The 24,750-nt window shown below is 48.6% G+C and overlaps 2 protein-coding genes across 2 annotated transcripts in view; one reads left to right on the top strand and one right to left on the bottom strand.

Moving 5' to 3' along the window:
• The window catches only part of LOC310888783 (atos homolog protein B-like), a 57,362-nt gene extending 48,267 nt beyond the window's left edge, over nucleotides 1-9,095 (bottom strand). Inside the window, exons 1-3 of the mRNA XM_083815864.1 lie at nucleotides 8,679-9,095; nucleotides 7,319-7,450; nucleotides 5,097-5,186 (exon numbers count right to left, since the gene is read on the bottom strand). The gene's annotated coding sequence lies outside the window, so the exon portion shown is untranslated. The remainder of the gene's footprint in view (nucleotides 1-5,096; nucleotides 5,187-7,318; nucleotides 7,451-8,678) is intronic.
• A 1,330-nt stretch (nucleotides 9,096-10,425) lies between these two features.
• Nucleotides 10,426-23,563, top strand: LOC310888778 (uncharacterized protein). The gene is made up of 2 exons (XM_083815834.1): nucleotides 10,426-16,180; nucleotides 21,665-23,563. Exon 2 carries the CDS (start codon nucleotides 21,789-21,791, stop codon nucleotides 22,881-22,883), a length of 1,095 nt encoding a protein of 364 aa, XP_083671960.1. The 5' UTR covers nucleotides 10,426-16,180; nucleotides 21,665-21,788; the 3' UTR covers nucleotides 22,884-23,563.
• The last annotated feature ends 1,187 nt before the right edge of the window (nucleotides 23,564-24,750 follow it).

Raw genomic sequence — 24,750 nt, 5'->3', positions numbered from 1 at the left:
TTTCACAAACAAGTTCAACTCATTTGGGAGCTTTAAGACAGCTGGAACTACAGCATTGGACAGAGATGGGCAGCCCATGCAGGTCTTAAAATCACCCTAGGGCCTGACACAGACACTATGGTGGATTGCAAATGGTGAAAACGGTTTCCAGGAGAATTTCTGAGGCTTTGTACCCTGGTTCAGAGCTGGAAGGAGGGGTCAGAGCTCAGGCAAGCGCCATGACAATTGTGAATGTAGGGCTGTTTGGGCATCCTTTCCCCTCCAGCTTTGCCTGAACATCCTGGTCTCAGATGAATCCTGACCGCAGGCACCACAGCAGCACTCACCATCCTATAACAACCCCATGTCTGACCAGCATCAGTTCAGAGCATCCTCTGAAGGCAGGGCAGACTCCTCCCTCCCTCGTGCTGGGCTGGGGAAAGAGCACTGACCTTTGGAAGGTGTAATGAGAGAGGTTTACAGCTCACACAGTGATCCATGTCGAGATGGGCAAGCTGTGCTTGCGACCAGCTAGTCCTGTCCCCCTGGCTCACACCCAAGGCTTTAGGCACTTTTCAGAGGACAGGTCAGGTCTCAGTCACACTCATATTATGGCCAGGCTGGAGCCTGACTTCCTGACCCCTTCTCTCCATGCAGCCATATGAATGGCAATGATGTTCCCTGCTTCCTTTAGTACCAGGAGCTGGCCCTATGCCAGCCTCTGGCAAGGGGTCTTCCCAAAAGCAGCTTCAGAATTGCTCAATGCCTCCCTTACCTGCCCAGAGGATGGTCTCACACCATATCACAGGGCTCATCAGTGTCTGCTCTCCATCAGAGTACAGCTACCCCACAGCAAGGCAAACCGGCTGTGCGAGATGTACGGTGCGGTACGGGGCTCGGCATCTTTGAAAGATGCAGGCACGGCAGGACCCACTTACATTGATTAACCGAGGATGAGCAATGGCAGCAGAATGCCACGCTGCCCTCCATGATTCAGTGAGAGGGCTTAGAAGACCGGTTTCCCTCCGGCTGGGCCTGCTCTGCAACTCAAGGCTTCAACCTGAGCAAACAGGAGCTGCCTGAGCCAGACAAAGTACCACAGCCACTCGCCCTGAAGCTGCTCCCTGGGGAGGATGGCTGCAGGGGCCAGTGGGGCACAGAGCCCACAGCAGGAGGGGGCCAGGGCTGCAGTGGGATGCACAGCTGGCCCGGCGCCACGGCACAGGCTGCCAAAAGCTCGAGTTGCCATGGCAATCCCCCCAGCGTGCCCTGCTGCCCCCCTCCTTTGTCTCTGCTCCCCCAAGCCTTGCTGTCCCCTCCCCACCATCCCACACACCAAACCTCCATACGGCACATGAAAGCCTCAATGTGCTCCAAAAAAAACCCAAGGAAGAAGGGAGGCAGGCAGCCCCCACAAGCCCCCATCCCAGCCCGCTGGGTGGGCACGGTGCTCAGGCCAGACCGAGGCACATTGCCCCACCTGGGTGACAGTATCCCTGTGGTGACATGCAGCCCCTGCCCAGCCTCCCGCTGTCGCCAGCAGCGCAACGTGTGGCTTTCTGCACATCAGAAAGCCCCCTGCAGCTCCTTCTACCTTGTGGCAGCACCAGGTTTGATGGAAACAGAGGTCCCAGGCTCTTCTCACCGCAGCCCAGCAGAGGTCTCTAGGGCAGCCAAGTCTCTGCTCTCCAGTCCAGCCCATTTCCACTTTAGGCAGTTCTGTTCTGCTGCACTTAACCTTGCTGTGGCTTGAACAGGAGACAAGATCCTGATTCGCTTCCTGTCCTAAAAACTGTTGTCTACTGTTGCTATGTGCTGTTAAATGGTTACTCAACCCAGCGTGCAAGCAGAGCTCCTCTCTGACACAGGCACAAGATGCAAGGAAAGACAAAGGACCCTGCTGAGCCACATTCAGGTGTGATACCTGCCCGTATCTTTAGATGAATTAATTTAGTGACTTGACAAGATGGATAAAACAAAACTTCTAAAAGCTCTGCTTCCCTCACTGCTACTCTTCCCTCCTCTGCTCTTCCCCAGATCGCGTAGGGCCCACCACAACGGGTTACATCACTTGAGGGTTATAGCAGAAGCTAGCAAAGCCTTGGTCCTCATCCAGGATGAGTCATGGGGCTCAGGAGAATGTGCAACTTCCTTTTGATACCATCAAACAAGTCTTACACAGGCTAAAAATAAAGATGGGCCAGAACTACAGAGCTACATCTTGCCTCAACACAGAACTCGGCAGAGCTCAGTGCTAACCTCAGCTTGGCTGAAATACGTGACAACAATCGCCTGAGCAGGTGGAAACCAGAAAGGGCAGAGGGGCTGAAAAGCCTTGTGTGTGCAGATAAGGGAGAGGCCCGGAGGCCTCACTGTGTGCTGTGCTAGTTTGGAGGATATCAGGAGCAGATGCTGTGCAGCCACCCAGCCATGAAGAGAAGGTCAGAGCCCTGCTCTCATGGGTCTTGGAGCATTTCCACACCCAAAGCCTTAACGGAAAACTGCGTTTACTGCTGGATGCATCCATCCTGGGCATTCTGGGCACCACAGTACAAAAAGGACATTAAACTGTTGGAGAGTGTCCAGAGGAGGGCGACGAAGATGGTGAAGGGCCTAGAGGGGAAGACGTATGAGGAGCGGCTGAGGTCACTTGGCCTGTTCAGCCTGGAGAAGAGAAGGCTGAGGGGGGACCTCATCACAGTCGACAACTTGCTCGCGAGGGGAAGTGGAGGGGCAGGTGACCTATTCTCCGTTATCACCAGTGATAGGACCCACGGGAACGGTGTTAAGCTGAGGCAGGGGAAGTTTAGGCTCCCCAGTGAAGTAGTCACTGCACCAAGCCTGTCTGAATTTAAGAAGCGATTGGACTGTGCACTTAGTCACATGGTCTGAACTTTTGGGTAGACCTGTGCGGTGCCAGGAGTTGGACTTGATGATCCTTATGGGTCCCTTCCAACTCGGGATATTCTATGATTCTATGATCCAAGGTGACAGGAACTGACTGCTGTGAACGAGAGAGATGCTAAGTTTTTGGCAGGCAAAGGGTGGAAAGCTGATGGTTTGCAGGCACGCAGTGCGTGGGCACCCACAAAGCAAGGTCCAAAGGATGCTTGGCATGAGGCTGAAAAAAGGAAGGTCACACCTACATCTGATATGGAAAGGATTTGGCTTAGACACTTTAGGTAAGTGAGAAATTCAAAGTTCTTCCCAATCCCCAGCACACTATGCCCCTGCAAAACCTTTACATTCTAGCATACAGGACTCTTGCATAGCAGGATTGCACACAAATAGGAACTCAGGGGGAAATCGGCAATATTTAGAGGCCTAAAATTAGCCCCAGCAGATGATCCTCTGCTCCATTCTTGGGAGCAGTGAGAACTGAACAAGGATCCAGCTGTCCCAACACTCCCAAGAACAGGATCTTTGAATGCCCACCCTACTTGCAGCAGAGATGGTAGGGCAAAGAGGGGATTCCTTGCATAACTCCAGTGCCAATACTCATGAGGAACCCAGGGCCCCATCCCTGAAGGGGGGAGCAGCATTTCCTTGAGGTTTCCTGTGTAAAGAGGACCTACTGGTAAGACTAAGGGACAATGGAAGCCTAAACATGCTAAGAGCAGGCTGACTGATGCTAGGCTGACCACTTTCTGCTGAACATCTAACCCCGGCTTTATTAGCTCTGAGTTTGACAGCAGGGCATTGCATCCCCTTCCTGATGGGGGCACTGCAAATCTATCCAAGGGTCTGCCAGCTGTACCATCTGAGCTAACAAAATTAATTCAGCCCAAACGTAAACTCACTGATATCATCTGGGTTAGGTGATATCCAAGCCACAGAAAACAGGTTCATGCTACGACCAGGTACTGGGAGAAGTTGTTGTATTACACATACACGGGAGGTTTGCCATCTTGGGAAGTGTCAAACTATTTGGTCAGCAGATAGAAAATAAAAAGTGGATTCAATGTGGTGATCCTTGCGTTAAAATGCCTCTTGTCACAAGGAAGGTGAGCCCTGAGAGAGTATTGTGAGCTTGGTGGATGGGGATCTGCAAGCAGCCCCAGCAAAACACACCTCTTCTCTGGTCATAGCCACATAATACATCTCTTTTCCATCATTAAGAAAGATGTAGGATCCCAGCAAGGAGCAGGCATTAGTGGCTGCCACACCTCAGCTGGATAAAGGGGCTGCTCTGCTGCTACCACACCATGTGACAGGGAGTTTGCATGAAGGACTCCTTCCTTCTCTCCTTTTAACTTCCCAGGTGAATCTACCCCTGCCTCACTGCCTGCGGGTTCCACCTAAGCATCAGGCTGAAGGAAATGGGAAGGAGAAGATGACCTAAGGCCCAGCCTCCACTTGTCTCTGGCCTGGCCCCAACCTTCCTTGGCAGACACTGAGAGGAAGAGCCACGCAGCCTGGGCAGTCACGTGCGCTGAATGGCGGCTTCTCCACGAAACCTCTCCTGGCCAAACTGCACCTGAGCTCTGGGCCAAGAGAGAAGCTCGCTGTGGTTCTCCAAAACCAAAGTACAGGTGAAGGCTCCCTTCCCAAAGACCTTCACATTTCTGGTCAGTGGCAATACCAAGACTACTAGTCCTCCTGAAACACTTCACTGATACACCATGGCTGAGAGCCAGGCTCCCTCCTAGAAGTACAAAGTCTCGGGAAAACACAGGCAGAGCTCAACTGGTTCTGACAGAAAGCAGGATCATGCCTCTAGTGAACTCTGGGTGAAGCCTTACCTCTGTTTTTTCAAGTGAAGGACAGCAAGCAGCAGAGCAGCAGCTGGGAAATCCTCCTGCTCAATACCGCTGGTGGACAGAAGGACAAGCTCAGTGAGCACCACAGACAGCAAGTTCCCAAGGGTTTAAAATACACCACCCTTGAGCTTCCAACTGCGTGCAGTGTTCAGCAGTCTTAGCAGCACAGGTGACACCGACCCAGGCTCCCTCAGCCACCCTGCCAGCCCGGGCAGTGTGAGCAGCTCCGTGACACCTGCTGTACTGAGCTGTCCCCAAGGACCAAGGGGAGGCAGGAGGAAAGCACTGCATTCCTGGTCTTCCTCAAACTGTCCTGAAGAAGGAAGAGAAACCAGTAATGATCAAATGAGTGCTAACCTGAGCATAGGACTGAAGCAGACAGGAAAGGCAGCTCTCAGCACCTGCAGCATGATCTTGGGGCTGCTTGTTCTGGCTGCGTTGGGTCACCTGGAAAGACAAGTGCACAGTGCAGTGCACACATTAAGCTCAGCTGAGAAATAACCTGCCCACACAAGATGACCTCCCCGAAGCTGGCCGGTCAGTGATTGCTCATATCCCAAGCCAAGCAGTTTTATGGCCTGCACACAGCTCCGAAAGACCACAAGCACCCCCAGCATCATGAAGACCCCACAGTATCTCCTACCTGTGCTAAAGCCACCCCTCCCCAGCTACAACCTTCCCCTGTGGTTCCAGTTATCACCCTGTATGACTCCAGGTAGACATGGTCGTTTCCCCCAGGAAGCCAGAGCTGGATCCAAGAGACAGCTGCTGAGGTTGCTGCCACTGTTCCCCTTCCCCAAATTCAGCGGGAAGCCTTGACTTTGCTCCTCCCTACCCTCCGCAGCCGTGCTTTGCTTCACCACACAGGCGCTGCCTGTGCATCCGTGGGCACACCAGGATATGGTTTAGGGACAAGCACAGCCTCTTGCTGTGCTCTCCCCAGGCTGCCCACCAAACCTCATGGCAGAGCCAAGGCAGGAAAGGCCAAACGCTGCTGCGAGGGAACTCGGAGCTCTCAGCAACCCAAAGAGACCCAGTCAAACCCAAGGCTGTAGCATTTCCCAGGCTACAGCAAAGGGGGAAAGCGACAACTGCTTTATAGAAATCTCCATGAGGCCAGCCAAAACTGTCACAAAGGCATTGTTTAAGACTCCTCCCTGGGCTCCCAGCGCTGCAATTACAGACTACCAGAGATAGCGCTGTGCAGAAGCTATGTCCTTGAAAACCAGGACAGTACCAGCCTCCCCAAAACCTGGCCTCACACTCCCCTAGCTACTAGGATGATCAGCAAAAGTTGGCTGGGTGCAGCCCCTGCTCCCCAGCCTGTCCTCTCACTCTGGGCACCGCTCTGAAGCAACACCAGCAGCCTGAATAATGGCAGCCGAGCAGCCGCGCTCTGCTCTACAGGAGCAGCGGTACAGGCTCAGCCTTTGCACCATGACACAGAGAGGCACCTACACACCAGCTTCCCGCTGCACTGGTCCATAAAACAACCATGAAGGCACCCAGAAAGCTTCTGCTTGATGTTACCTGCTTGATGTTAGGTCAACCCCCACCAGCATCCCAGGAGAGATGCCACCGGGATGCTGTGCTGCTGGTCACCAAGTCACCAGGACTATGGTTTCAGAGAGCTTACATACATACCAAGCCCCACTAAGAGCGACTTGTGTGTGTGCGTATAAATATATATGTTTGTATATACATTTAAAAGCCTCCATTGATTCCCCGCTCTACCACACTGCCTTTCAGGGAAGGTTGTGAGTGTGAGCATGCCTGTGACAAGAATTGCCTTGGACACAGCTGAAGTGCTGCCACCCACATACTGCCATAGCACAGGAAGCAAGGGCAATCTGTCCGATAGGGACTGGCAAAAACCCTTCCCAGGAAGACAGCAATTACCCCCTGTGGGCTGAGGCCAGGAGATCTGGATTATCACTTCAGCTCCTGCACAAAGGGCTTTGCATCTTTGTTAACTTCCAACAACAATCACAGTGTTGGCATCAGCCCAGGCCCGGGACATGCGTTCATTACTAAAAAGCACTTCCAGCTGAATCACCAACTGTACTTCTTGCAGCACACAGGACTTCTCCGTAGGCTTCCATCCAAGTGCTGTTCTGCCACCGCACTGCTTGGCTGGGGGTGGTCAAGGCCACCAGGCAGGCGGCTCTGGCTGCAGACCACTGACCTGTCCTGCAGCTTTCTGAAATGCAGAGCACGCGAACTCAGCTGCTGTTCACACAGGATTCACAATCAGATGGGGACAGTGACAGAAACGGGGGAAAATTAATTGGCAGCTAAGCATTGGCGAGGCCAAGAAAAGGAGACCATGAAGGAGAGGAGCAAAGAGAGGACAAAGATGTGCAAGGCAGCTTCCAGTCAAAGAAAACAGTTTTTAGAGCAAACCTTAAACTTTGTGAGACACGGTTCTCTGGAGGTTATAGCAACCTGGCTCACTTACCCATAAGCGCAAGAGAAATGGAAAAACAAACTAAAAGAGCTGCTCAGAGAAGACGGCTGCGGGAAGCAGAGCTGCCAGGTGCTGCAAACAGGAGAACAGACCAGAAACATGCAGCTGTTACCTGGGTGCAGGGACCCACGTGCTGGAGGGAGGGGGTCCCGGCTGTGATGTGAGATGGAAAGAAATCAGGCAAAACCTCCAAGAGAAGATTTTCACTGCAGAATCACCCACAATGACATGGTCCACAAGCCATCTGTTAACATACAAATGACTCCCTTTGAGATTTCACCCATGTTGCCCTTCACACCTGTCCTGCTTCAAACCTGACTCATTAATTCCTCCAGCCAGGGAAGTCTTTGATAACTTGATCACAGCTATGCTGACGGCCCTCTTGGAATACCATTTTTCTAAGCCATACAGCTTCACTTCCCTTTACACCTGCTGTCACGTACATAGGGATGACATGTTTTCTCGTTCTGTACCCAGAAAGAATCCTGCCCCCCTGGCACTGTGGATTTCCACACAGTGCGTGACGATGACACCAAATCTAGCACTAAAAGGGGACAAGCATGGGGAAGCATGGAGCAGTAAGGGCAGATACAGGGCTGGGGAAGCATCAGGAGTCTAGGAAAATCAATTTTCAGGAGTCAGATCAATACCCACCCCCCAAAACCATCCTCAGGCTCAGGAGGAAAACCTGAAAAAAATAAAAAATAAGCCTGGGTGTCTCTGCCCTTTGCTATGCAGAAACATGCCAGGACTAAACACTGATGCTGGACAAAAAGGAGGAAGACAGCAGTGCAGATGTGCCTCCCCACCCTCCGAGGCCAGCTGAACTCAGTGAGGGAGCTTCCTCCCCTCTCCTCGAGCCCAGGAGGGAGCAAGACCTGAAAACACCGAGGGAACAGGGATGGGGAAAGCTCAGCATGTACCAGTGGAAGTGAACACAGCCTGGGTGCTTCGCTCAGCTGCAAGGAAGCTGCCAGGACAGAACAGCAAACCCTAACAGTAAAATCAAAGCGCCATGTTACTCCCCATGGTCTGCCCCTACAGCAGCAGGGCCGAGCTCCCTGGCGAGCCGTGCCTCCACCAGCAGGCCCCCAAAACCTGGTACCTGAACAGCACCAACCCCGCAGGGGCGATGGCCACCGGGCTACATGCCAGGAGCCGTAGTCCCGAGGCAGCCCCGCGCCTCGCTCACACCAGCGCCGCTCTGCCTGCCAGGGTGAAACGGGGATGGCAGCGGGACTTGGCCAGGCGACGCTTCGCCCTGAAACCCTCGGGGAGGGCTTCTCCCTATACCCCTTGTCCCTAGCCCCCTTGTCCCCAAACTCCCTGTCCCCTAAACCGCCTTTTCCCCTAAACCCTCGGGGAAGGCTTCTCCCTATACCCTTTGTCCCTATACCCTTTGTCCCTAAACCCCTTGTCCTTAACCCCCCTGTCCCCAAACCGCCCGGTCACCGCGTGCACCCAGCCCCTACCGTCCCCTATCGGTAGCTCCGCGTGCCCCCCACCGCCGGCGGACATCGGGCTCCCGCCCCCAGGCACGAAGCCCCCCGAACGTTCTGGAACCGGAGCGGAGGAGGATTAACCCTTTCGGTGCCGGCCCGGACCCACCAAGGCCGCTGCCGCAGCCCCGACTCCGGGCGTTCTTTCCGGGTGCGCCTCAGGGCCACGCCCCCCCAGCTGCCTCCGCGCCGCTGATTGGTGAGGCGGGCGGAGGGCGGTGCGTGGAGAGGGGAGAGGTGAGCGGACGAGGCCAATGGGAGAGCGCGGGGGCAGTGACGCAGAGAGCACGGAGCCCGCCCCCTCCACGTGCGGGTGTGTGATGACAGCGGGGAAGGGGCGGCCCCTCGCTGGGAGGGTTCTCATTGGCTGGCGGAGGAAGGGGCGGAGCCTGACTCTGCGCTGGGGGAGGGACAAGGGGGGGGGGGGCGCTGCCGTCGCTGTGACCCCTAGCCACTGAGTTGGCCACACGGACCTGGCCCCATGGACACCCACCCCACGGATACCTACCCCATGGACACAGCGTGTCCTGACCCCACAAGTTTGGTCTCCTGCCCTACAGACCCCCGGCTCCACAGACACCCACCCCACAAACACCCACCCCCCACACACAGCATATCCCAGCCCCACAGAGTTGGCCTCCTGCCCCACAGACCTCCCAGCCCCCAGCCCCACCAATGTGACCTTCCCCAGGCACAGCCCCACGGGCGTCCCCCTCCCCACGGACACAGCCCCACCTGGGCCCACCAAAGTGCCCCAAACCCCTGTGTGACGCCAGTCCTGAGTGGGATGAGCCCGCTACCAGCCTGAGCAGTGCCAGGCAGGAATCGCAGGGGTATGACAGAGGTGTGGAGGAAATGCAGCGTGAATCAGCCCCACAGCCGTCCCTGCTGCTCAGCCAGCCATGATGCCGCCCTAAAACCAGCAGTTTTGAGGCCAGCACGGGATGTTTCATTCTCGTCACGTGCAGGTGCTGGTTTCGGGGAGGAAGAGCCTGTCTGGTTTCCCCCACTCGGTCACAGCAGGGGCTGCCTACATGGCAAAATTGTCCCCTTCTGTCCCTCGGCCCCATGCGCCAGCTCCGCAGGACTGGTGTGGGGCTCCAGCATCTCACCGAGGACATTGCAGAGGCCGTGGAAGCTCCCTGTGGGCTGGAGCCACTCGGTGCCCATCCTGTGGGCATGGTGCAGGCTGTGTTCACAGCTTGGGCCCCTCACTACAAGACGGACATGGAGGTGCTCGAGAGAGTCCAGAGAAGGGCGACAAAGCTGGTGAGGGGTCTGGAGAACAAGGCTTAAGAGGAGCAGCTGAGGGAGCTGGGCTTGTTCAGCCTGGAGAAGAGGAGGCTCAGGGGCAACCTTATCGCTCTCTATAGTGTAAGGAATGGTCCAGCAATTCGTGCCACTAAGGAGTGTGAAGGGTTAACATTGAGGCCTGGGTTTAGGCGAGAAGAGAGCAAAGGGATTTTTTAGAGAAAAACTGCTGACTCTGCATGGACGTGCAGTAACTTCTGACAGCCGGCCAAGAGACCACTAGATAAGGAGGAAGAATATGAGCCTCCCCGTCCGAGCGGCCCCCGAGAGACTAACAGAGACTGATAAGCAGGCGCACCTGGGAGGACTTCGGATTCGGGAAACCAATTATAATAACCCTGCCTCTTCTAGAAGTAGTAATGAATATGTATTAGCCTAGGAGCATAAAAATCAGCCGTCTTATGTAACAGGTGTGCGTCCTGGTGGAGCAGAGACTCCCGGCGCACCCAGCGCTGTTTGCTTGCCTCTATTCATTTAATAAATTGTAAACTTTGATTGTAATCCTATTTGGGACTCAGTCATTTATAACAATTGGGGGCTCGTCCGGGATGGTCTTGGTTCCTGAATTCTGACTTGATCTAGGAGGGGCGCCCCCACCATTTGGTGGCTCCTGTTCGAGTCAGGTCGGGGCTAACACCATCTTGAACCTGAATAAGGGCAAGCAAAGATTTAGATTTTTTTATGAGCTCCCTTTGCCGGCTGCAGCACTATATTTTGCCCGTAATTCTGCGCGCGAAGATCCGAACGAAGACGACGGAGTCGTAAGTATTTAAGGCGTATACCGTTCGGTTGGGTGGGATTCGGTTGCCTGTGTGTGTGAGAGTGTGACTGAGACGGAACGTAGTTCCGAAGCGATTGTGGAGGTCTTCTAACCGCGGTTCCAATCTCCCGCGAGGGACTTGGCCGGTGAAGGACCGAAGCGATTCCTCTAGGATTCGTGGGTGGGTGATAGGTCCTAAACCCCCTGCAAGACACTCTCACTAAGGCAACCAAGGGCTGTAGGAATTGCCACAGTAAAATTCCTAGATGGGTCAGACAAAATTGAAGACCCGGGACCAGAGAAAAGGGAGCAAATTACCAGACATACCACCAGAAAGTCCATTAGGGATAATGATTAGAAATTGGAACGATAGGGGCCCCAGAAAAGGAAAAAAGTAAATTAAAAATGGTCCAGTATTGTATGATAGAATGGCCAAAGGAGCCTTTAAGACCACATGTCTTTTGGCCCGTTTTCGGATCCTTTGAAGACTGGGTTTGCCAGGCCTTAAATATACATGTTAATTCAAAGGAACCTTTTAGCCAGGAGGAAAGTGATTATGCAGGATTATGGATCAGGACTTCACGTCCTTTTCCAGCCTCAATATTTACACTAAAAGCAGACGAGAAGTTTGAAGAAGAAGAGAAAAAAAAAAAAGGAAAAAGAAAAAGATGATGAATGGGAGTCATTGGATAACCTACCACCTCTATATCCTAACAATCCACCCCCGGTGGTGCATCTTGCAATCCTATTTTGTTCTTAAATGTTTTGAGTGTGTCAAGGAGGAAGGTGGGAGCATTATCTAAGTAACAGTTTAGAAGTTTGGGTATATTCGCGGTGGTGTTTGGTCAGTTTCCCAAGTATCGGGGTGGGGGGGGGGTGAGTGATTATCAAAGTGTTAGAACAGAGAGTCACTTCTTTGGTGGTTCGGGCCTGAGCCCTGGGAATTTGGTAAGAAGGGGGAGAGCGAATTTATTTAGGCCTCAATACCTTTTAAACCCCCATCTTGACAGATACACAGGAGTGATTCCTTGTTTCGTGTGGGCTTACTAACAAAGTGCATGAGAAAAATTAGCATTCGGCTTGAAATTCGGTCTTATTGAAATGTAAATTTTATGGAAAAGGTGTTATTGTTTGTCTAGAAGACGGAAGGCCGAGTGCTTCAGGTGTTTTTCTGAAGTCCTGCGGATTTATGATTGGAACGGGGCTCATTAATAATCTGAAATAGTAAAGTTTGTATGTGGAAAGAAGAGTTTAATCCCAGAGAATTGGGACATTTGGGAAGAAGATTAGGAAAAGATAGTAAAAACCTGCAATAAAAAGGTTTGCGTGGAAATTGAAACAAGGGACAGTAACTAATATAAATAAATAAAAGGGAATGGGAAATCAAGGAAATGGGTAATATCCAAAACAAAGACGTCCAAAAGAAAGCTTCCTTGGGTGCATATTGGCACATTGGAAGGGTATTGTTAGAAATGGGGGCACAGAAAGCAAGAGGACTTCCACTAAGTATTGCAGTCAGTGGTGGCCACTATATAAACTAAATGGCCACTTTATGGATCAATCGACTATAACAGTGTCTTGCAATTAATGTGGTGAGCTCCTAGCCCCGCCATGCCTGCCTCTACCGCTTCTGAGCTGATCCCCCCACCGCCACCAGGCAGCACATCAAGGGCCTCACCACCAGCTCGCTGCACGCTTTCATTGACATGGGCAGCAACTTTGCCACCTATGTGATCCAGGAGGACAACCTGCTGGCACAGCTGGTGCAGAACGGTACGTGTGGTGTCTGGCCAGGAGGGGAACATGGAAAACGCTAGTCAGCATTCACATGGGACCTTTATTCCTCTTTCTTCCTCAGGAAGGGAGCTGTTTACCACGCCTCTATCCCTCAGCTAATTTTTTTTTTCCCTCACCCAGATATCAGTTGTCTTGGCCAGAGCTGTCATGCAGGCTGGGTTTCTCTGGCTTGTACCGAGAGTGGGAAGCAAGTGGGAGTTTGGCTAGGATTTCTACAAAGATGATGAGAAAGCAGGTGAAACTGGTTGTACAAGCGGTGACTGTCACAAGGTCACCACCAGGAGTGGCTTTGAGAAGCCAAGGGCATTGCCAGTGGGTTCTGTTTGCGGTCGGGTGATAGGCCTGATGGGGGCAGAGCTGGGGCCAGGTATGCCATGTGTCAGAAACACTCCGTAGCCAATAACTTAGGCTCAGGTGAGGATCTCAGTGAAGTAGTAATTTATTCACGATTGCAATGGCGGGCGCCCCACAAGCAGGAGCGCACCTACTGGTTCCAAAACACAGTTTATATACTTTTTGATGACAGGACCCTCCCCTGTTTCCCCACTGAGTGGGTAATCCAGGTTCACAATCTATCTGATGCTTCACAGACAATGCCTGGCCTTCAGTTGCCGGCCTGTTAAATTTCAAATTTCATTTGACTTTTTTACTGTTTGAAGTGGTAATGTTTCTTCACTTATCTGACTTGACTTAACACCGTGATTTTCACCTAAGTAAGGTGTAAGTAAGGTGTCAGGAGTAAGATGGTGGCTTCATGGTCATTTCTTTCAATAGTGCAGTTTCAATTAACCACTGTACTAGTCCTCTTACACAGGGATAATGCAACAACCAACGGCTGTCAAAACTCCTGCTACTATGATCAAGAATGTAAACATGACTGATTTTTCTGCCAATTCACTGGCAAGGGTGGTAAACCCTTGCAATGCTCTAGTTACTGTGCCATCCGGGGCAGTATTGTTGGGTATAAAAGAGCAACAATGGTTGCCCAGTATCACACACACACACCTCCTTTCTCCGCAAGCATCATATCTAATGTTATTCTGTTTTCCTAAGCCATTTCGCTGGTGGCATCTAGTTGCTCAGCAATTCTTCTTATCGCATCCCTTGTATAATTTATGAATCTCTGCTGATTATAATAAATATAATTAATCCAATCCACATTCTTATTGACTGTTACCCACCAGAACAGTGACTCAAACCCTGCAGCAATTTGATTCCTGGCTTCCTGTTCATCGGGAACTCCTCTAGGCACCCCAATAGAATCTATGTACGCGCTATCATCAAATGATACTCCTAAGCTTCTTTTACTTCTTCTGGGTATTTGTGATGTTTCTCTTTCAAATGCCAGGGTGAAGGGTATAGCTAATTGAACAAGTGCACAAGTGCCTCCCCAGTTAGATGGCAGGGTGGACCGTAAGATCTTCCCTCCACAGTACCACCAGAGATCTGCCCTGGGGATCTCAAGTCTTGAGCAGTTTCCCATCAAGTCCTTGGTAGCATTCAAGGTCCTCGTGCACAAGGCAAATTCTCCCAGATGCTGGGTAGCACTCACACCCTGCCGTGAGAGACAAGCTGTATGGTTACCTATAGCTGTGGAGAATGCAGGGGGAACCCTGATATTGCTATCACGCAAGGAAGGGAACAGCAAAGAGAGAGACTTACAGGCCTCATTTCCCCAGGCAGTCTTCTCTTGGTACAATGCAATCATACATCGCATCCCCTGGGAATCCCTGGTCCACCCCAATGGGCAGGGCACTATCTGGGCAATCGGTCATCCCGAGGCACAAGCATGGCAATTGCTATGGTTGAGACTCTGGACAGTATATTTGACCCATTCTATCCAGGCATTCACATCCCCATACCCTGTTTCAATCTCAAATGTTTGAACTGCCGCATTTCAAAGAGGGCCTCCTGTTTTCTCTCCTGTTTTCTCCTTGAGTTTCTCCCTTTCTCTGATGGCAATAGAGGATCGTTTCCATACAGCTATTCTCAATCTGGCTGTTGGGTCTCTCCCAGTTATTTGTTCTCTCTGCTCAGCTGTCGTTGGGCATTTAAATCTTCACAAGCTAACACCTCACAAGCATCAAACATGACAGATTGCGGTACATAACCCTCTGTCACATTCACCCATATTTTTACGGGGTATCCCATCTTACTATTATCTGGTCATGCCTTTTCCAAGTTGCCAATTGACCAAGGCCTTCTCTGAGGCCTACAATCACTAAAAACAAAATTAATAATTGATTTTTCCCTGTCATTATTTTTAAACCTTAAATTTCCAAATAATTATCAATACAAAGAATAAGATGTACACTACTACTATAACAAACCCCCTTGGGAGCACTTCAATTCACTATAGGTCTGTCCTTTCTCTCAATCACAAGTCACACTCATTAGTTACCTGTGAAAATAAAAGGTTAGTTTACAATTGTAAGCTTTTATCCCACTCAGAGTCCACTATGAGATTTTTCTCTTTGATTTCAACTTCCAACAAGTCTTCTGTAGGAACAGCTTCCCAGGTACTAGGGTCGACGGATGCCTTCACTCGAGTATAGTGAGTCCAAACTTTTTCCGCAGTTCCTATGGCTGTTCCAGTGGTTAGTAGTACTTGGAAGTTTCCTTCCCATTCAGGCCGGAGTTGATCCTTTCCAGGTCTGAATCAGGACCCAATTTCCCACGGGTCCTGAGAGATGACAAAGAAGAGGACAACCCCAGAATACAGTTCTTAAGAAAACTCTCTCATTTCGAATTGTGGTATCTCATCCCTTCTGCCCAGATAGGGTAATCCGAACAGCATCTCATACGGTGAAATTCCTATATCGTTTCTTGGTGCTGTTTGAACCTGTAGGAGTGCTAAAGGTAAGCATTTTACCCAAGGAAGTTGGCTTTCTAACACTAATGTAAGAAATGGTCCAGCAATTCGTGCCACTAAGGGGTTTTGAAGGGTTAACATTGAGGCCTGGGTTTAGGCGAGAAGAGAACAAAGGGATTTCTTCGGAGAAAAACTGCTGACTTTGCACGAATGTGCAGTAACTTCTGACAGCCGGCCAAGAGACCACTAGATAAGGAGGAAGAATATGAGCCTCCCTGTCTCCCTGTCCGAGCGGCCCCCGAGAAAGTAACAGAGACTGATAAGCAGGTGCACCTGGAAGGACGTCGGATTCGGGAAACCAATTATAATAACCTTGCCTCTTTTAGAAGTAGTAATAAATATGTATTAGCCTAGGAGTATAAAAAATTAGATGCCTTACGTAACGGGTGTGCGTCCCGGTGGAGCAGAGACTCCCGGCGCACCCAGCGCTGTTTGCTTGCCTCTATTCGTTTAATAAATTGTAAACTCTGATTGTAATCCTATTTGGGACTCAGTCATTTATAACAATTGGGGGCTCGTCCGGGATGGTCTTGGTTCCTGAATTCTGACTTGATCTAGGAGGGGCGCCCCCACCATTTGGTGGCTCCTGTTCGAGTCAGGTCGGGACTAATGCCATCTCGAACCTGAATAAGGGCAAGCAAAGATTTAGATTTTTATGAGCTCCCTTTGCCGGCTGCAGCACTATATTTTGCCCGTAATTCTGCGCGCGAAGATCCGAACGAAGACGACGGAGTCGTAAGTATTTAATGTGTATACTGTTCGGTTGGGTGGGATTCGGTTGCCTGTGTGTGTGTGAGAGTGTGATTGAGACGGAACGTAGTTCCGAAGCGATTGTGGAGGTCTTCTAACCGCGGTTCCAATCTCCCGCGAGGGACTTGGCCGGTGAAGGACCGAAGCGATTCCTCTAGGATTCGTGGGTGGGTGATAGGTCCTAAACCCCCTGCAAGACACTCTCACTAAGGCAACCAAGGGCTGTAGGAATTGCCACAGTAAAATTCCTAGATGGGTCAGATTAAATCGAAGACCCGGGACCAGAGAAAAGGGAGCAAATTACCAGACATACCACCAGAAAGTCCATTAGGGATAATGATTAGAAATTGGAACGATAGGGGCCCCAGAAAAGGAAAAAGCAAAGTAAAAATGATTCAGTATTGTATGATAGAATGGCCAAAGGAGCCTTTAAGACCACATGTCTTTTGGCCTATTTTCGGATCTTTTGAAGACTGGGTTTGCCAGGCTTTAAATCTACATGTTAACTCAAAGGAACCTTTTAGTCAGGAGGAAAGTGATTATGCAGGATTATGGATCAGGACTTCACGTCCTTTTCCAGCCTCAGTATTTACACTAAAAACAGAGGAGGAGTTTGAAGAAGGAGAAGAAAAACGGGAAAAAGAAAAAGAGGATAAATGGGAGCCATTAGATAATTTACCACCTCTATATTCTAACAATCCACCTCTGGCAGTGGCCCCACCTCCGGCAGCTGTGGTATCTCCACCGCCGACAGCACCGGAATCAGACCGACCCCCGGCTGCATGTACGAGAAGTAGGACTGCCACATCTGAGGGAGCTTCTCTATATCCCTTAAGAGAGGTACCCCTGGGAGGCAATCAGGGAGGCATTGGGTTTGTGGCAGTCCCCTTAAATACCACAGATGTAAGGAATTTCAAGAAAGAAATGGGGGCCTTATTAGATGACCCCCTCGGAGTAGCTGAAAGACTGGACCAATTCCTAGGTCCCAATACTTATACCTGGGAAGAAATACAGTCCATTTTTGGGATCTTATTTACTTTCGAGGAAAAAGGAATGATTAGGCAAGCTGGAATGAGAATGTGGGAGAGACAGAGTCAGGCAGGACCCCCAGGAGACCAAAAATGGCCAAACGTGGATCCCCACTGGGATCATCAACAACCCCAAGGAAGGCAGAATATGAGGGATTTGAGAACATTAATCATACAGGGAATAAGGGAAGCTGTTCCCCGAGGGCAAAACATTAATAAAGCATTTAATGAACAACAAGGGAAAGACGAATCTCCAACAGAATGGTTGGAGAGATTAAGGAGAAGTTTACAAATGTATTCTGGAATTGACCCGAATACGGTGGCTGGAACTGCACTCCTTAGAACGCAATTCGTAGCTAAATCCTGGGGGGACATAAGGAGGAAATTAGAGAAGCTGGAAGATTGGCAAGAGAGGGGATTAGAAGAGTTACTTAGGGAAGCACAGAAAGTATATGTTAGGAGAGATGAGGAAAAACAAAAAGCAAAAGCTAAGATTTTTGTAGCAGCAGTAAGAGAAAGTCAGAGAAATAAGACTCTGTCCGGAGAAAGGAGGGAGAAGGGAATAGAGAAAGCCCCTAGGGGGCAGTCTTGTCGAGAGAAATACACCATTCCCGCTCGTTACTATTGCAACAAGAAGGGACACATTCAGAGGAACTGTCGTAAGCGGGAACAAGATGAGAAAACATTCAAAGAAGAATAGGGGTGTCAGGGGCTATATCTTCTGGGGACGTCAACATCAACGGAGCCCTTGATAAAACTACTAATTGGTCCCCATAAAGAGGAAGTTTTGTTTTTAGTGGACACAGGAGCTGAAAAATCTACTATTCAAAAACTTCCAAAAGGAGTAGAGGAAGGGAACAATTATATGTCAGTGATAGGGGCAAAAGGAGAGCCTTTTAGAGTGCCTGTCTTGAAAAATGTAAAAGTAGAAACTGGGAAGAAAACTTATGTTAATGATTTTCTTTTGCTCCCTGAAGCGGAGTACAATTTACTGGGGAGAGATTTGATTTTAAGATTGAATTTGAGCATTCAGAGTCAAGGGGACGAATTGCAGATTAAATTATACACTTTGACACAAAAAGATGAAGAAGTCATTAACCCTTTAGTATGGTATAAGGAGGGGGAGACTGGAAGGATAGAAATGGACCCCATAAATATTCAAATAATGGATCCCCATCGTCCAATCCGAGTCAAACAATACCCTATACCAATGGAGGGTCGAAAGGGGTTAAAACCTGTGGTTGACAGGCTTCTGGAAAAAGGAACTTTAGAACCGTGCATGTCGCCTCATAATACACCCATCCTCCCCGTAAAAAAATCGGATGGGTCATACAGGATGGTAGAAGACCTGAGAGCTGTAAATCAGCGAACACTCGCTAAATTCCCTGTGGTGGCAAATCCTTATACTTTATTGAGTCGCATATCTCCCAAACATACCTGGTATAGTGTAATAGATCTGAAAGATGCATTTTGGGCCTGCCCTCTGGATGAGAGATCCAGAGATTATTTTGCCTTCGAGTGGGAGGACCCCGAAACGGGACGAAAACAACAATTAAGATGGACTGTGCTACCACAGGGGTTTACAGAGTCACCAAATCTATTTGGACAAACTTTAGAAAAAATTTTACAAGATTTCACGTTACCTAGGGGGGTCAAATTATTGCAATATGTGGATGATCTATTAATAGCAGGAGAAACTGAAGAGGGAACCCGAGAAGCTACTATTAAATTGCTAAACTTTTTAGGGGAAAGGAGATTAAAGGTGTCTCGATCGAAATTACAGTTTGTGGAACAGGAAGTAAAATACTTGGGGCACTGGCTGAGTAAGGGGAAAAAGAAATTAGATCCTGACAGGGTATTAGGGATTCTATCTTTAAGACCCCCACAAACTAAAAAGGAAATTCGGCAAGTATTGGGATTATTAGGATATTGTAGACCGTGGCTTGAAGGCTACAGTGAAAAGGTCAAATTCTTATATGAGAAATTAACTAATAACCAGCTTAAGTGGTTCACAGAGGATGATCAGAAATTTGAGGAAATAAAAAGGGCTTTAATACAGGCACCTGTACTGAGCCTTCCAGATCTGGAAAAACCTTTCTATCTCTTTGTAAATACATCGAACCAAACAGCATATGGAGTTCTCACTCAAGATTGGGCAGGGATTAAGAAACCTGTAGGGTATTGCTCTAGGTTGCTTGATCCAGTAAGTAGAGGGTGGCCTGCTTGTCTTCAAGCTCTGGTCGCTACAGCATTACTAATAGAAGAAGTTAGGAAGATTACCTTTAGTGCTCCTTTAAAGGTGTATACTCCACACAATGTTAGAAGTGTGTTACAGCAAAAAGCAGAAAAATGGTTAACGGATAGTCGGATCCTAAAGTATGAAGCAATACTAATTGACTCACCTGACTTAGAACTGAGGGTAACCTCTGCTCAGAGCCCAGCACAATTTTTGTTCGGAGAACCACAGGAGGGAGTACAACATAACTGTTTAGAGGTAATTGAGACCCAGACAACAGTGAGGCCGGATTTAAAGGATGCTGAGTTGGAGAAAGGAGAGGCACTGTTTGTAGATGGCTCCTCCCGAGTAGTGGAAGGAAAAAGAAAATCAGGATATGCAATAATTAATAAGAACTTAGAACCTGTGGAATCCGGACCTTTGAGCCCATCATGGTCAGCTCAGGCTTGTGAGCTGTATGCCCTATGTAGGGCCCTGGAACTATTAAAAGGGAAAAGTGGGACAATATATACAGACTCTAAATATGCATATGGGGTGGTCCATACTTTTGGAAAAATTTGGGAAGAAAGAGGTCTAATTAATACTCAAGGGAGGAATCTTATACATCAAGAGTTAATAATAAAAATTTTAAGGGCATTAAGAGAACCAAAGGAGATAGCAGTGGTACATGTAAGAGGACACCAAAAGGGATTGGATTATCGAATCACAGGAAATAATCTAGCAGATAAGGAGGCCCAGGAAGCAGCCCTGAGGACTCAGGTTGTTAAAATCAATGTGATACGAGAGGAAGAAAGGCGAGAAAGAGAAGAAAAGAAATTTACCCCTGAAGAACAAGCAAAATTGGAGAAAATAGGGGCTAAGTTAGAACAAGGAGAATGGACACTGCCTGACGGGCGAGAGATATTGCCAAAAGCCTATGCGAGGCAAATACTGGAACGTTTACATGCACAAACACATTGGGGTATGAAGGCATTAAGCGATCATTTCCTTAAACAATTTGGTTGCATTGGAATTTTTGAAATAGCGAAACAAATTACACAAGGTTGTTTAACTTGTCAGAAAATAAATAAGAAAGTGTTTCGACAAGCAGCTATGGGAGGGAGAAAAACAGCTTATAGGCCTTTCGAGAAAGTACAAGTTGATTTCACTGAATTGCCCAAGGTAGGGAGAATGAAATATCTATTGGTAATCGTAGATCATTTAACACAATGGGTAGAAGCTTATCCTGTAGCACGAGCTACTGCACAGACAGTGGTAAAAATTTTATTGGAACATTTAATACCAAGGTATGGGATAATCCAGTACATTGATTCTGATCAGGGCACACACTTTACTTCTAAAATAATAAAATTGTTGTGTCAATCATTAGGTATTCAGTGGGAATACCACACTCCCTGGCACCCACAGAGCTCAGGGAAAGTAGAAAGGATGAATCAAACAATAAAACAACAATTGACTAAGTTAATGATCGAGACACAGCTGCCCTGGACGAAATGCTTACCATTGGCACTTTTAAACATAAGAACTAAACCACACAGTGAGACTGGATTATCATCATATGAAATGTTATATGGTATGCCTTATTCTCAAGGGATGCCCCTAGGGAACAATGTAGTTGAGGATCATAGTATCCAGAAATACATAATTACCATTGGAAGGAGATTACAGGAGCTAAGAGAAATTGGGATGATGACTCAGACACCACCTTTAGGATTTGCTATTCATAAGATACAACCAGGAGACAAGGTCTTAATAAAAACCTGGAGAGAAGAATCATTGAACCCCCGATGGGAGGGACCGTACCTTGTTTTACTTACTACTGAAACAGCTGTGAGAACAGCAGAAAGGGGTTGGACCCACGCATCCAGAATAAAAGGACCAATAACTACCGAAGCCTGGAGGGTTGAGTCCACTCCTGGGGAACTGAAACTGAGATTAAAGAGGAACTGATATCCCAGCAATAAGGTTCTGCATGAAGTAAGGGCACTGGATAAAGAGGACAAGGCTGAAGGGAGGAAAGGGAGAAGGCAAGACCGGGGTAGGACCCTCCACTGCGGTGTGTATGGTCTACCGAGGGAGGCAACCCCTATGGGTATTGACTGCCGAGTGAGAGGGCCTCGACCGGACTTCTCCCGCGCTAAGATCAGGTTGTCCTGAGAAAAGTAACATGAGAACCTCTTAAACCCATAATGAAATTGTGATTAGTTTTTCCAGGAGCTGGATCACCCCGAAGGGCTGAATGGTAACACAAGCTCTGAAAGCGGGCCCAACCTCATGATTGAAGGCGTTTCCCACACTCTCAAGATTGGACGACGAAAAAGGATAAGAAATGCTATACTTTCTGGTATTGTTTTTACAGGGGCAATTGGGCCATGGGCAAGAATGGAGGAATAACTTTTTCACTTTGGGGGAGGAAGTGGCTAGGGCCTTTAACCTTAGTAACTGCTGGATTTGTGGAGGACCGGGGGGAACTGAAAGTTGGCCCTGGGTAGCAGGCCCAGTTGAACCCAAGTGGTGGGTCAGTAATCTGAGCGAAGTTCATAATGGGACGCAATTTTGGAAAGAGGAAGGAGGCCCATGGCAGTTGCACTCGTCAGCTCGGGGTGTATACTGCTTGAACAGAACAGGAACAGTGGCGGTGGGAAAAAGCATTTGCAATTGGACTCTGTCTCCTGGATATGATTGTACCGATCCTGGATGTAGTCCTATAAACTGTACAGCACGTAGTGGGAAATGGAACACCACACATGTTCAGCTGAGAAATGGGACTTGGCTGAAATGCTCATACAGAGAATTTTTTGGATCCGGATGTAAAACTCTGGCAAGAGCACAAGCGGGGGGACAATTTGATGGTCAAATCTTGAGCTGTCAGCGCGATAACACCACTAAGGAACAGCATGTGGTGCGGGTCTATCGCTGGAGATGGCAGAATGAGAATGGGAGGCGAGTGTTCTTTAAGCATTTCTGGTCAGCTTATAATATAACTGGCCACCAAGGAGAACTGAATTGTGACTGTAAGTGGAAACCTGATGCGGGAGCTTGGAAGTGCGCATATACGAGTACGAACGGGGCAGACATTGTAACAGGACCACTCGGTAACAAGGACACTCTGTATTATCACGCCCCAAGGGCTAAAAAGGGATGGAATGGTCCTTTTCCAAATGGGACATGGGCCCTAAAGGGACATTATTGGGTGTGTGGCAAACATGCTTACAAGAGGCTACCTGAAAATTGGTCGGGAATATGCTATGTGGGGTACATAAGACCCTTGTTCTTTTTATTGTCACAAACACAAGGAGATCATTTAGGAATAAGATTATATGATGACCTGAACAGAGTGAAACGATCTATAGATACTTCCTTAACCGGGGGTAGTGCCCAAGAATGGGGAAAGGATGAATGGCCTCCTGAAAGAATCATATAGCATTATGGGCCAGCTACCTGGAACCCGAATGAGTTGATATCAGGAGCCCGAGAACCTATTTATAATTTGAACCGAATAATTAGGTTGCAAGCTATCCTCGAAATTGTAACAAATCAAACAGCGACAGCCTTGGATCTTTTGGCTGACCAATCCACTCAAATGAGAAATGCTATATTCCAACATAGAACGGTCTTAGACTATTTACTAGCAGAAGAAGGGGGAGTGTGTGGAAAACTGAACGATTCTAATTGTTGTCTACAGATTGATGATAATGGAAAAGTGGTCAAGCAGATAACAAAGGAAATTAGAAAGCTAGCCCACGTCCCAGTACAAACTTGGAAGGGTATGGATTGGGATTTCTTTTCATGGTTGCCTGGTGAACCATGGGTTAAAAGGATGCTGTTTTTATTTTTATGTGGTATAGTGACATTATTGTTTATACCTTGTATGATACGTTGCTTTACGTTGTTGATACGGCGAGTAATAAATAGCACCCAATTTGTGATGACTTCAGTGGAGAGAAAAGGTGACGTGTCGATAATGATGCTTAAGAAGTGGACACCCCGAGAACTGACTGATGAAATCCAATTGTTACTGACAAAGGTTGAAGGAGAGACACGAATTGATGATTAAAAAAAAAAAAAAAGGGAGGAATTGTAAGAAATGGTCCAGCAATTCGTGCCATTAAGGGGTTTTGAAGGGTTAACATTGAGGCCTGGGTTTAGGCGAGAAGAGAACAAAGGGATTTCTTCGGAGAAAAACTGCTGACTTTGCACGGACGTGCAGTAACTTCTGACAGCCGGCCAAGAGACCACTAGATAAGGAGGAAGAATATGAGCCTCCCTGTCCGAGCGGCCCCCGAGAGACTAACAGAGACTGATAAGCAGGTGCACCTGGGAGGACTTCGGATTCGGGAAACCAATTATAATAACCTTGCCTCTTTTAGAAGTAGTAATAAATATGTATTAGCCTAGGAGTATAAAAAATTAGATGCCTTACGTAACGGGTGTGCGTCCCGGTGGAGCAGAGACTCCCGGCGCACCCAGCGCTGTTTGCTTGCCTCTATTCGTTTAATAAATTGTAAACTCTGATTGTAATCCTATTTGGGACTCAGTCATTTATAACACTAATTTAGTTAATTGCTTCTTTAATGTCTGGTTCATTCACTCTACCTTCCCTGAAGAGGAGGGGTGCCAGGGGGTGTGAAAATCCCACTCAATCTCTAAGGCCTGCATTAACCCTTGCAGTACTTGTGAAGGGAAATGACTTCCTTGATCTGAATCAATGTTTTCAGCTATCCCATATCTAGGGACTGTTTGCTCCAGTGATACCTTAGCCACCGTGTTCGCAGTGGCAGATACCGAGGGGAAAGCTTACACACACCCAGTCACGTGGTCAATTAGGACAAACAAGTACTTAAATCTCCCTCCTTTAGGTAACTCAGTAAAGTCTACCTGTATACTTCGGAAAGGTCGAATCCCTGGCTCCCATCCCCCTCTAGGTGAGTTACAAATGACCTTTTTATTTACCTTTTGACATATGGTACATCCTCTGCATATTTGCTTCACTAAAGTGTATATTCCTACACAGACATACTGTCTTAGCACAACATCACACATTGCTTGCACCTCCCAATGACTCTCTTGATGTAAAACATCATATTTGCCTCATTGCTGCTTTATTCAGCATTTCTCTCCCATCAGGGAGTATCCATTTTCCCTCCGACTTCGTGGCTCCTGATTCCTTAAAGAAATCTCTCTTAAAAACTTTTTAGTTCTTTCTTAGTTTTCAACAATTCCCTGAATCCTCTCTGGATTTATTCTCCGTTTTCCCTCAGACATTAGATGCCTTAAATACCTGACTTCTC

This window comes from Anser anser, assembly GCF_964211835.1.
Source record: "Anser anser genome assembly, chromosome: W".
NCBI classification, from domain to species: domain Eukaryota; kingdom Metazoa; phylum Chordata; class Aves; order Anseriformes; family Anatidae; genus Anser; species Anser anser.
The sequence above is the reverse complement of the archived record's forward strand: the minus strand, read 5'-3'. Positions and strand labels throughout refer to the sequence as shown.